Source organism: Falco peregrinus, chromosome 18, assembly GCF_023634155.1.
Source record: "Falco peregrinus isolate bFalPer1 chromosome 18, bFalPer1.pri, whole genome shotgun sequence".
Taxonomy (NCBI): Eukaryota; Metazoa; Chordata; class Aves; order Falconiformes; family Falconidae; genus Falco; species Falco peregrinus.
Window position 1 is genome coordinate 3,921,339 of NC_073738.1, and position 13,061 is coordinate 3,934,399.

At 44.9% G+C, this 13,061-nt stretch overlaps 2 protein-coding genes across 9 annotated transcripts in view; one reads left to right on the forward strand and one right to left on the reverse strand.

The window, feature by feature from the left end:
- On the forward strand, positions 1-10,151 carry LOC101916093 (ras-related protein Rab-18-B-like). Its single transcript, XM_055789743.1, has 7 exons — positions 1-136; positions 308-363; positions 690-751; positions 2,857-2,929; positions 3,864-3,982; positions 4,810-4,876; positions 5,751-10,151. Exons 1-7 carry the CDS (start codon positions 72-74, stop codon positions 5,924-5,926), a joined length of 618 nt encoding a protein of 205 aa, XP_055645718.1. The 5' UTR covers positions 1-71; the 3' UTR covers positions 5,927-10,151.
- The window catches only part of MPP3 (MAGUK p55 scaffold protein 3), a 24,435-nt gene continuing 21,313 nt past the window's right edge, over positions 9,940-13,061 (reverse strand). For 4 of the 8 annotated variants that reach the window (XM_055789718.1, XM_055789713.1, XM_055789714.1 and 1 more), the window contains 2 exons: positions 12,499-12,618; positions 9,940-11,545 (listed from right to left, as the gene is read on the reverse strand). In XM_055789718.1, the coding sequence (XP_055645693.1) occupies positions 11,363-11,545; positions 12,499-12,618 (303 nt within the window). In that variant the 3' untranslated portion in view covers positions 9,940-11,362. The remainder of the gene's footprint in view (positions 11,546-12,498; positions 12,619-13,061) is intronic. The other 4 variants (XM_055789715.1, XM_027788742.2, XM_055789717.1 and 1 more) reach the window with 3 other exon arrangements.

Sequence of the window (13,061 nt, forward strand, 5' to 3'; positions counted from 1 at the left end):
CCGGCGGCGCCCGGCGGGCCCGGGCCGTGGCGGCGTGAGGGGAGCGCGGAGCTGCCGCCGGCCCCGCCGCCATGGAGGCTGCGGGCCTCACGCTGAAGCTGCTGCTGATCGGGGACAGCGCTGTGGGGAAGTCCAGGTGGGGGCGGGGCGCTGGGCTCGGCTCGGTTCGGTTCGGCTGGGCTCGGCTGGGCTGGGTTCGGTTCGGCTCGGCTGGGTTCGGTTCGGCTCGGTTCATTTCGGCTGGGCTCGGCTCGGTTCGGTTCGGCTGGGCTGGGCTCGGCTCAGCTCGGGGTTTCTTTCCCCGCAGCCTCCTGCTGAGCTTCACAGACGGCGCGTTTGAGCCGTGCCTGAAGCCCACCGTCGGTGAGCCCGCAGCCCCCCCGGCCCCCAGCGGGGGCCTCCCTGGTTCTCTCTGGGTCCTGTTGGCAGCCGGGGAGGGGGATCGGGGGCCGGGACCCGGGAGGGGGATCGGGGGCCGGGGACCGATGAGGGGGGACGGGGGGCCTGGGAGGGGGACCAGGGACCGTGGGCCGGGGAGGAGGATCAGGGGCCGGGGAGGGGGATTGGGGATCGGGGATCGGGGACCAGGGAGGGGGACCTGGGCCGGGGACCAGGGACTGGGGCCGGGGCCGGAGCGGCCAGGACTGGTCTCTTCCTGCTGACCACCTTCCCTCCTCCTCACCTCTCAGGTGTTGATTTTAGAGCGAAGAAGATGGTGGTGGACGGCCACGTGGTGCAGCTGGCGATATGGGTAGGTTCTGCTCCGACAGATGGGGACAAGTCTGGTTCTCGACAGGTGTGAAACCTCCCAAGAGCTTGGTTCTGTGCCTGGCTGTCCCCTTCCCCCGCTGTCCCCTTCCCTTGCTGTCCTCCACCTCTCAGAGCCCTCCCTCCACCTCTGCTGAGCTCGTGGTGCTGGGCTGGAGCCTCCCTTCAATTCTAGCAGAGATTGTGTCTGCTCTTCCCTGCGCCTACACAAGCTGGGTTCTCCAGGCCCTCTGGGGCACGTTGGGCTTGCTGAGCTGTGGCCCCAGTGGCCCAGAGGTGCTGACAGGACAGGCAGCACTGGGGCACAGCTGGCTGGGGAGCAGTGATGCTCTGCTCGTGCTCCGGGGCGATGCTCTGCTCTGCTCTGCTCATGCTCCGGGGCGATGCTCTGCTCTGCTCTGCTCGTGCTCCGGGGCGATGCTCTGCTCTGCTCGTGCTCCGGGGCGATGCTCAGGCTCTGGGAGATGCTCTGCTCTGCTCCGGGGTGATGCTCTGCCTGACGGCTCTGGGTCTGTGCCGCACCAGAAACACTCCAGCTGATTGGTTTTGGTTAAAAGCATCAAAAAATGATGCTTGGTGCAGAACAATTTAAAGGTTGGTTCAGATTTACTGGGAGACTTGACCGTTTCTCCTGAACTTTCTGATCATGTGTTTCCAGCACTTGCAAACTGGGAAATTGGATAGCAGCTGTGTGATCAGGATTATTTATAATATTAAAGCACAACATGTATTCTCCTAAATGGAAGGAAAGAACCCTACAAGGGAGAGACTTTCATTGCGTGGTCACAGGTATTTGAGAAAGAACACGTCATTACTAATTAATTGGGACTGTTTGAAAGGGAGCACAAATGTACCTCGGGCTGATAATAAAAAAGTAATATAAATGCCAAACCTCAAATTATTTTCTTGTTTTCGTTCACACTTTTGGAGCAAGAAGACCATCACACTCGCTCTAGCCAGTGACGTGTTGCCTGTGTTCTGAACGCACCGGACACGAAGCAGAAGCTTTGCTGAGAGTAACCACGATTTCTTTGCCCTAATAATCGCGCAGGGGTGTGTCTCCTGGCCTCGCTTTTGATTTCCCAGCAAGAGCTTGCACAAGTTGCGTAGCTGGAAAAGGCACTTTTGCAGCAGTCTGTAACAGCGTTAAGGAGAAACTGCTAATTATTCAACGATGGTGAATAAAAACTAATGTGCGTGCTGTGCATCAAGGTAAAAAAAGAGGCTTTGGCTTTAGTGTGTGTGTGGGCATAGATGCCCAAGAGTGCCGTCTCCTTAGTAACAATGAACTGAATTAGGTAAATATATTGCCAATTTTTGTTTCTTTTTTTAACAAAGAAGAAATAAATCACACTATAGCTGTTAGTGTGTCTATTCCAATCTGCACATCAACTGAAATGATTTTTTTGGGGTAAAAATCCTATTGGTGTAATCCTTTTGCCTCCTTATTGTTTGTTTTGAGGGTTTTTGAATTTCATGATGCACTTAGGAGCTATTGTGAAGATTCATGAGAGGAAGTGTGACATGCTGCAGCAATAATTGAATGAGACTACTGATTTTAAAATTTCTTACCTGCTTAGAGTTTTAGTAATCTTGTAGTAGTTCTTTCTAACTGGATTCTCCTTTCCCTCCGTAGAGGGGCAAAGGGAGGTTTTTTGGAACCACTGTGTCTCCTTTCCTGCAGTGTCTCTCACTGGAAAACAAGTTATTCCTCACCTCGTTCAGCTCAGCTGATTGTTAATTAGTTAAGTCTAGCTGCTTGGCTTGCAGCAGGAGCCTTTTTTTGTTTCTCTTGAGTCCCACTGACTTTCTTGTTGTCTTGCTGATGTTACAGTTGTCTGTGCTTATTGCTTTAACCTTCAGTGAAGTCCTCTCCATGCTTTTCTACCCCTCCTTACCTGTTTTCTGTTGCTGCTATTTTTTGACTGCTTCCCCTCATTCTGTTGGCTTATGGTTTCACATGTCCTTATCGGTCAGGAAAATTTTAACTTTATCTTGTGTAGTTCAAAATACATTTTTTGTTCTAAATATATTTGATGTTATGTGTGTGTTTTGGTTGGTTGGTTGTTTTTTTTTTCCCCTCTGTAGGACACGGCAGGACAGGAGCGCTTTAGAACACTGACCCCCAGTTATTACCGAGGAGCTCAAGGGGTTGTTTTAGGTAGGAGGTGTATGAAAGGAAAACATGATAACAAAAAGAGTGGTCTTTATTACTACCGAAATGTGCCTGCCTTCATGAAAGGAGGTTGTCTGAGGGAATCAGAGGAATGGTTACAGTTTTTACAACAGTACTGCATCATTACTTCAAACACTGAGTAGGTAAAACCACAAGCAGGAACTAATGCTTCTTCAAAATACTTTAAATGAAAGATACAAGTATGTTGCCCTGCAAGCTGTTGAGTGGATGAATTATTAGCTTTGTAGTTACTATTTTGAGTTTTTGGTATTAAGGCAAATTAGGGTTTGTGTTGTCTTCCCCTCCACCCCCAATGTTTTTACTCTTTTTTTTTTTTTTTTTTTTTTTTTTTTCCCCCCTCCCAGGAACTATTGATGTGAATACTGTAAGACATGCGGTTTGTAGCACAAGTAGTCAATGGCTCGTCACTTTCCCTGTGACACCACCAATTAGAAAAAGAAGGGATTCTTAGGGTTTGTGAAGGTTGAGCACCTTCCTGAACAAAATCATTTTTCTGGCTGTGATGCAGCTTTTTAAACCTTAGTGATGAAGTGAATGGAGTTAGGAAGTTATCAGTGACCAAAATTCACTTTATTAAATGAGGTGACAAAATAGGTATTTTAAAATATTGTGTGGCCTACATCGGAACTTGTAGTAGGTGTTAAGATTTGAACTGGTAAGCGTGATTTCCAGTTGCAGAGGCACTCGTGTTCTGTAATCCTGGGTGACTTTGGGTGAGCACAGCCAACGTGTTCAGCGCTGGGACGAGGATATGCATCAACATGCACCTTTCTGTAATTCCCTAATAATGCCTTCTTTTGGGGGCAGTAGTTAGCTAGTAGGGTCTAAGTTCTGCTGTAACAAAGTAAACCTTGTTTAAGAGTCCACAGCCCTTAAGCCTCTTTTCCTCTGTTACCAGTGTACGATGTTACAAGGAAAGACACTTTCACAGGACTCGAGGGCTGGCTGAATGAGCTGGAAATGTATGCCACGAAAAGCAACGCTGTCAAGATGTTAGTTGGCAATAAAACTGATAAGGTCAGTTTAGAAATGCATCCTCTTAGGCTCTTCCACAGATGATTCAGTCTTGACAGAGCATAAATGTGAGCTAAGTGCCGAAAGTAACGCATCTCTTGTGTGAGGAGGTGATTTGCTCTGGAAGTAACCTAGGTTGGGCAGACTCCACTTACTACGTCACTTTAGAAGCAGATCTTGTTCAAGATTTGAATGGAAACTCCCCTAGAGAGCCACAATTGAGAGAAATCCTCTTACGATAGTGAGAGATTCTGACTAAAACGGTTCTACCGCGAAGTTAACTGCTGTGCAACTTCTGCTTGCTTTTTGGCCGGAGTGTGTTTTGGATGGGTGGTGGGGAAGGAGAGGTCAGCTCTTCGGATGGCTGTAGAGTTTGCATCTCTGGGGGGGTGAGGTGCACTGCTTGATGCATGATTCTGGGGTGTTTTGACAGATCTTGGATGCCTGTTGCATAGTGAGATGTTCCGCTTTTGCTTTACTAGAAGAGGTTTCCAGCGTGGCTATCCTGAACTAGGTTCTCTCTGCCCCCTTCCAAATCCGTGATCTGACCACTGAAACCTCCTTTCTGGCATGGATCTTGCTCCTAGTTGTTTCAGAAGATAGCAACGTGTTCATTTCCTACCAATTTGATGTTGCTCCCCTTCAGTTTGACCCCGTAACAGCCTGCCTAGCAGTAATCTAAAGTGGGAAAATCCACTTGCTTGTTACTACACGGTTTTATAGACTTGCTTTTCAGCAAAACTTCACTTTTGCAGTGACACTTTTCCAGGGGCTTCGTAAAAGTGGCAAGTGTGGCTTATTGGAGTCGTGTTCTTTGTTCGTCTCTACAGCCTGATCGTGAAGTGGAGAGAAGAGAAGGACTCCAGTTCGCTAGGAAACGCTCGTTGCTTTTTATAGGTATGTTACTCCATGCCAAAAACTTGTGTATTCATATGTTTATTTTGGTATCACTAAGCGTGAATGGAGTGTACAAATGTATTTCAGGTTGATAAGTTGATTTACTATTTAGGACCTAATTAAGGGGTTTTTTTGCTGCATTAGTTCCTATGCGTGGATGTAGGTTTTAACTTTTTTCAGAGGTGGTCTGCACCGACTGCAATTGGAAGTGCTTTTGTCTGAAAGAGATTTACTTCCTATACAGTGTAGGCAGAAGTTTTATATTCCCTTGAAACTAGCAGGATTTTTTAATTCAGAGCCCAGAAGATTGGAATTTTTCTTTCTCATCACTGATGTCAGCAAGGACCTTGCGTAATCCCTCTTTGGTTTCTGTTGCAGCTACATAAAAGACAATATTCTTAGACCAACAATAAAATGTTCAATGCAGAGATATAAAGATGGGGAACAAATTGTTTGGTTTGTTTTTTTTAAAGTAGCTTTTAAGTGAAGCTCCTTGAAAAGATTTTCAGAAGGAACTGGAACAAACATGTAGGGGAAAACATGTAATTCCCTCTGCATTCTTTGTTCCCCACCTTAGTTAAGGAATAATTATCCTGTAGATTTATTATCACAACTTGAGAAGAATTTCTGTTTCTCCATTATGGAGAGAATGGGGAGCTGTGGAATTTTTTTAGGTGGAAAAATGAGGTGCTTCAGACTGGGATACATGTCTTTGCATATTCAACTTACGTGTGTGTTCAGGGAGCATGGAGAGGAGGTTCACTGGCTGAAAAAATTTTATCTTCTCTCTGGTCCCAAAAGAACTTCTTACAAAGTGGAATACTCCTTGCAAGTAAGATAAAATACCTTTTTCCCCCCCATCCTCGTCCACCAGAGACCAGTGCCAAGACACAGGACGGAGTGCAACATGCCTTTGAGGAGCTAGTCATAAAGATCCTGCAGACACCAGGTCTTTGGGATAAGAGAGCAGAGAAGCGAGGAGTCCGGCTGATGGAAGCTTCGGCGCAGCAGGATAAAAGCTCCTGTGGTGCATACTGTCCGCTTGCTTAAACCCACAGGTGGCTGTTCTGTCTGAATGGAGTGCGTGCTTTTTTTAAAGAAAAAAAAAAAAAAAAAAAAGAAGGGGAGGTCCAAACACCAGTCTGTGCCTTGTTTGACCCACCGCCAGTCGTGTCGATCCAAACCCCTAACTGTTTAGCAAAATGTAATTTTGGTTCATTAACAAAATACAATTTCTCTGCTCGTGCACAGCTGCTATCTCCCGATGTTTTTCTGGTAACCGCCAGATTATGCAGTATTAAATCATAGTGCTTTCCTAAAGTATTGTGCTTTTGGTGTAAGGCGTTCAGCATGGACTTTTTCTGCAATTCCTGCCTTAGAATAAAATAAGGTATTACTCCATTTTGGAATATTACAGAAAATCTCTTCCCCAGAATGGCAGGGGAGTCTTTGGGGCGGCTAAACTGTAGAGAACAGTCAGGAGTCACCCTGAGCAGTCACATTGTTTCCCTATTTCAGATGGTTTTAAGCTGTCAAAATTGCTGCGGGTTGCCAAATAATAGGTGGAGATGCCACTTCAATTTTTAGACATTCCGCAGAAAAGCCCCCGCTGCGTCTGCAGGACACCATGGGTTACCCTCGCTGCTCTCCAGTACTTTGTACCAAAGATCAGTGGGGAAATGGGAATCGTTTGGGGCTGCTTTACGTCGTGGGTCCTCTTTACAGTTCCCAGGGCTCTCTGCAAACCCATGCTCCTGCCTTCAGTCAGCAACTGCAGGGCGAAAACTAAGATTAACATAGAATATGCTGGTGTTTCCAATAACAGTCTGTCTGTTGCCAATCCCATGATGAAGTTCTGTCGGATAAATGTTTTTTTTATTATTTTTTTTTTATTATCTCCACCTCTCCCTCGTTACACGCGCTGCCTTTTCTTGAAAACAAACCGAGTCGTGGAAGGTGTTAGCCATCTGATCCGATCGCAGTGGCAGTGCCTCTAGAAGATCGCCTGCGATGCTGCGAAAGTGTCCAGTTTGGGGACAATATTAAAAGCATTTAAAATGTAAACAAGTGGTAAATTCAAAGACACTTTCATACAGGACACTGTCAAGTCGGAACAGAAAAATTTGCCCTTTTTTTTAAGATGATCCTTTGTTTTTTGATGGCTTTTTGATGAGTGATTGCTCTCCAGTTAATTTATGTTCATGGGAGTGCCATTCCTGAGTACCAGCAGTGATATATCACGAGTGCTACCACAACACAAGCTGAGGACAAGGTGTATCAACTTCAACCTCACTCCGCAGCTAAAGTGGTCCCCTGTGAAGTTGCTCTTTGTGGAGCCGTTTTCCAAAAGCGTGCCTGTATCATTGTTGCTAAAGTGAGTAGAAATAGCTGTTACAGGTTTCTGCATCACCTTGAAGCAGATGGAAGCGGCTGCATAGTTGGAAGATCGCTCCTGTGTGTTTCCCTCTGCTGAAATAAGTCTGGGGGAGATGTCAGATCTCACAGGAGGTTTTTCATGTCTTTAGCAGTGGAAACATCTGCTTACAGGCAGCCGAAGGACTGCTGCTTATGCTTTCCCCTTGGTTTCAGTCTAGATGATGTCCCTCTGGAATATTTATTCCTATCAGCTTATGTGAGAGAGTAGAAGAGGAGTAGTTTCTGTCGGGGTGCCCGACAGCAGCAGGATAGGCACACGGTAAACAGATCACAGGTGGCGTGGTTTGTTTGAACTACTGTCCATCGGAAAAACGCGAACCTGTCAACTTGGGATTGTCTGGAATCCCCAAGTACAACTGTGAATGGAGGCTGGACCCAAGAAAAGACTTGGAAGCCAAGTTCAGAGGATGGGAGGCTGTGACAACTGTAACAAAGCCCTAAAACCAGGTGGGAAGGCCAGGAAGGAGACATCACAGGATGGATGGCTTGTGATCATCAGGTCATGCAGTGGTCCTGGTGCATTCTCCGCTGTCTGTGGTTTGTTTGGGTTTTTTTATGGCGACGGGCATGACTTTTGTACAAGGACCCTGTCACCAAGGTAGTAGCTTCATCCCAACACTTCCTGGGAAGGGACTGGAGAGGTGGCCATTCTGTTGCTGTTCTGTTGAATGTGGACAACACTGCTTTGCCGATCTGTGCTGCCTTTACAAGGTCTTTATTTTTAAGACTGGCCTATTTTTTTATACATAACTAAACAGCTGGCAGCCTTTTAGAAAGTAACACCATCTTCCTTTGCGTCACGCTTCAGTTTGCTGCACGTGCAATCCTACTGCATGAATGCTTCCTCTGTTGTAGTTGAGGAAAAAAAAAACAGAATCAAAATCCACCTTGATTAATTTGCAAATTTTTGTAGTTGTTGTTCATCGTTCATCAAAAAGCCATCAACAACAATTTTCGAATGAAGCGGGCTAAATGAATCAGTCTTTCGTTCAGTTTTGGATATAGTCAGGTCTGAAAGGAGCAATGTAAATACACACTCATTCTTACTAGAAACTACAAGAAATGTGTCTACAGTTCCAGATTTGCAAAATGAAATGTAAAATTGTAAAAATGTTTAGGTTTGAGTGAACTCTTCCTCTTATGGAATGCTTATATGCAGTGAAAAAGGTATCTGGTTGCCTAACTTTGCCTTTCTAACCTGAAATATCAAGGAAAATAAACTGTATGACAAATTTGACTGGCGGCGTCACTGGAAATTATCATAGATACTGGTGCTGCGTCATCAGAAGCTGGTCTGTGACATGGTGAAAGTCCCGTGAACATGCACAAATAGCTCTGGCAGGGATGGGCACTGGGCAGTATTTAGCCTATGCTGTCACAACTGCAAGTTGTGAGCAAAGAGCTGTTGAAGATTGAGAAAATTTTAGAAAAATCGAGGTGGTGGTGACTATTTACTTCGCAAGAACAAGTTAGAACTTGGTCCCTGTTTCCAAAACTATCGCACCCCCACGCTTAAGTCAAGAATTTGGGGTTGGGTTATTTTTAACACCAAGATGGTATCTTTATTTAAACTATAAACTGAAGACAAGAGGAATGGGAGCTGCTGTCGGCGTGAAGCAGGTTTAAAGGTTCTGTTGGGAAATTCTAGTCCTTATTGCTGTTGGGTTTAAACTGCAGCGAGTTCATAGCTCAGTAAACGGACTTGTTGAATTACTGTATTTTGAAATTAATTTGACTTCCCACGAAGCTTGAGCTAGAATAGATGAAGGAAGGTTTTGAGCCAGGTTTGTGCTTTTGGAAAGAGAAAAACCCTTGAACAACATTGCAGTTCAGTTACTGTGAGTCAAGGTGCACAATATGCCTGGTGTGGTGTGTAAATGGGAAAAAAATGACCGAGCAGCAGTTCGGTGGGTCTGACACAAAAAGCAAAAGCTCTTTCAGGGTTTGCTGGGGGATACTGGCAGAAGAAAAGCTGGGCAAAGGGATTTGAGGCTGAATAATTTCACACGACTTGTTTTCACTTCAGGCTTCCTGCTAGTCATTGGAATATTCCAAAATAATAGACAGCAACCTTGTTTTAAGTGAATTCTGACCCTTAGATAGTATCTTACCTAGTTTTCTTTAGATTTGTATCCCCTAAACACATTTATGTCTTGCAGACTATAAAAACCTGCGCTATAGATCTACGGTGAGATCAGTCTGCCCACTTGATATTGTCATAAAAAAACTTTGTTTTAAATGCTGTTACTTAGGTTTTAAAACATTACACTCAGGTTTTCCATAGGATGAAGGTACATCTGTCACAACATTCCCGTGGCACTATGTCTGTCTCTTAAGCCAAGTTACTTTTGGTGGCTGTGCTGGGACAAGACTGCAGGGCGTTAGTGGCAGAGCTGCTGGCCCACTACGTGGAGGAGTCCTCGTGCACCCACCGAGATCACCATTCCGGCAGCAAATCTGTCCTGCCAAGCCCGATACCTGGCTGTGGAAATGGGAACCTTCATGTCTACATGGAGGACAGTACCTGAAAGGTGCCGGGGTACACATCTCTGGAGAAGATAAATCCAGGTGACTGTCCTACACCATTTTTTTGGGCTAGAGTTAATGTAGATTCAGTGACACTGGTATAAAAGAAATGTATTTTTAATAGGCAGTGGTGTTAGTTTTGCTAAACGCAGCGGGACAAGAATAACATCATACTGTTCAGATGCAAGGAACCAGACTGGTACACCAGAGGGTCTTGTTAAAGGGCACAGCACAGCGGAACAATCAGACCTCAGCACAAGCAATGGAAAACAGGAACTAGTTTCAGCTAACATGCACCTGTACAACAGTCAATTTTTTTTCCCAAATAATAACAAAGCTTCCAGAACCATCCCTCTGCATTTTCTTCTTAACCCCCATCTAAATATCCTGTATATATTTCAGGAGACTTGAACATACAAAGTCCTCTAACAGTTAAGATTTCTTCTTCAGGACTCAATGTAGCCAATTAAGATGTTCTGGAAGCCTCTGCCCAGCTTGGAACAAAGGTAGTGATAAATGCTGGAAGGATGATGACTTGGACCTGTAGCTCAGCCTACTTCAGCCTCCTCCTTTTGGTGCTCTTTTTGGAGCTGCTACGTTGGTGTCAAGGTGGTGTCCCATCAGGTGGCATTTGCAAAGATGTCTAGTAGAAAAAAAGCTTCTTAAAAGTCCTATTTTAAGTTTATGCATTTATTTTCATAGAGATTAAAAAATTTCTCTGGCTTACGAGCCAGCTCGTCATGCAGGTGTGTCCACAGGTTGTTTAACATTTGTCCTATGTCAGGAGGAAGAGACTGGGAAAGTGGGCACAAGCTCTGGCTGAGCAGACTTAATACCTGCAACCAGACAACTTGGAGGCATTGGAAAACGTGGGACGGAACGTAAAAGAAACCCAACCCATCTCTCAAGCACTAAAATATCTACCACATACAACTGGCCTAGTTTTAGTGCCTAATTGGAAAGGATTTGCAACGCATGATCCTGAGCAAAGGGAAACACGTTTTGCTGGCCTGACAGCCAGTTGAGCTTTTGAGTCACTGAGATGGTAGAAGCACCCTCCCCAGGCCATCCCTCCCACCTAGCTGAAGTAGCTGCCTCTGTGAGCATACTGGTTCCTGAAAAGTACCGTAAGATGCCTTAACTAGCCACAGAATTCGTGGTCAAAAGATGAAAATTCCAGCTGGTTAGTGTTCCAGTACTACTTAAACGTTTTGGAAGCCTGGGCACCCTCTGTGAACCTTTACTGTACAAAATGCACTATTTACAGCCTAAAAGTCACCCCAGCGTTTTACTGATCTCTTTAGTCTGAGTATTCACTTTTAAATGACAACTGCTATCCAAGATTTTGATTCAGGAAGGCAGTGCCAGCTTCTGACTTTGTTTAGTTTTTCTCACACAGTCTTTATGTATGACCTTCTAGATAGACCAGCAGCTTTGACGTGACTTTGACTTACTTCCCTTTTCTAATCCATATATTTACAAGACATTTTTACACAATCTTTCCCTTAAACAGCTTATAACAAGCTACGACCTAACCCAGCTGACTGGCACCCAAAAGGAATCGTTGTTTAGTTTCTCTAACACAGTTTTCAGCTGATTACACGCACTCTGGAGATCTTCTTTCACCAGTACAGTGTCAATTAAATGGCCATACTGCTCTTCAATGAATGCTGCTGAATTAATAATTTCCTGCTGTTCTTCATCCTGCTGATCAACACGAGAAGACGGTATGAAATTTACAGCGTGTCTTTTTAATTACTAGCATTTTAAAGCGTATGAGCACAGTAAGTCATTACTTTGAAAGGAAATTAAACAAGAGTTGCTACTGTTAGAAAAGGGTATGTAAGACATTACAACCGAGATCAAGGAGCGGTATGCTACTGCTGGAATTTGGTAGGCTGTTTCAAAAATGCAAGAGGTGATACAAGGAGGGGGGAAAAAACAGGTTGCAGGAGGGACATAAGATGGTGACACTGCATTTTATGAAGTTAAGAGTCGCTGTCTAACTTAACACCTGAAAATCATCCTCCTCAGCATTTGCAAAAGAATGCTGGACCCACTGCCTTCAAGTTCAATAATTTTAAGGGCTTATGTGAAAACTTAAGAAATGAATTAAGTTCTGTTACGTCTAAATTGAAGTTCAGGTTACCTAAAATAATGACCTTGTGCACTCTCAGTATTTCTGCCACACTTACATGTGACCCATCTGCAGCTGGTCTAGGTTTGGTCCTTGTGAGACATCCACATGCTGCATTTAGTGGGTACATGGTTAACAGCCTGGGTGGGTGTCACTCTGAAGGTATCAGGAGTAGGTGGCCACCCTTACCATTTGATGGGGCTGCTCATCAAAACGTGAAATGATTTATTAGTTTTATCCAAGTTCCGTAGCAGCTTCCCTTGCTGCAGCCTTGAATGACGTGCGCTGATCCCCACGGAAGGCACGCACTTTGCTTCGTGTTACTTACACATTCAAGTTTTCAGGGAGTCAAAAATCTCATTAGAAGTCCCAGCTGAAAGGCTACATACGCACAGGACCCGCTCAGTGCCCTGCTCTTGACTTTCACTGTGATGGAAGAGAAGCTCTTCCACATCACAGAAATGCTAGCCCAAATACTCCTATCATGTCTAAAACCACGAGATTATAAAGTTAGAATACTTACAAGGGGGGCTGAGATTTCTTCTGTGGGAGATTTTAGGACGTGTTTTTTCTTTTCTGGAATGAGAGGCTTCACAAAGATAACGTAAGGCTTAAACTCGGGAGTCCTCAAGTGCTTTACTGCCTGTGAACAGATGGGGTTTTGTAACACTTTTTTTTTTTTTTGTTAGATGTCAATGATCTACTCATTAGATATCAATGATCTGCTCAAGCTGGATTCAGCAGTTTCAGTAGTACACGCTGTGGTGTGAAGTCCTGTGTGCTGTACCGCTGACCACAGGAACCTTTTGCTCTTCAGAAGAAATAATGTCAGTGTCCTGGCTAGCTTAGAAAGGTACCTGGGCTCTCTGGGGCATGGCCTGACCGCACGCCTGCTCACCACGCGTTGTGGTAATAGAACAAGGACATGGCAAAAGCTACTAAGTATATTAAAAAACCCCCAACAAATACATAAAATTGACTTGACAGGCAATTTATGGTTTGCTTCACTGGCGAAAACACTGGAAATTTCAAACCTGGAATTCATCTGAGGTAGTATCGCAAGTTTTTTCCTAGTCTAGTTGCAAA

Bases quoted from the DNA above. Each gene is read 5' to 3' on its own strand.
- LOC101916093 (XM_055789743.1), top strand. From the start codon at position 72: ATGGAGGCTGCGGGCCTCACGCTGAAGCTGCTGCTGATCGGGGACAGC. The intron at 364-689 runs GTGAGCCCGCAG...CTCACCTCTCAG, and splicing joins GTGCCTGAAGCCCACCGTCG to GTGTTGATTTTAGAGCGAAG. The intron at 3,983-4,809 runs GTCAGTTTAGAA...TCGTCTCTACAG, and splicing joins TTGGCAATAAAACTGATAAG to CCTGATCGTGAAGTGGAGAG.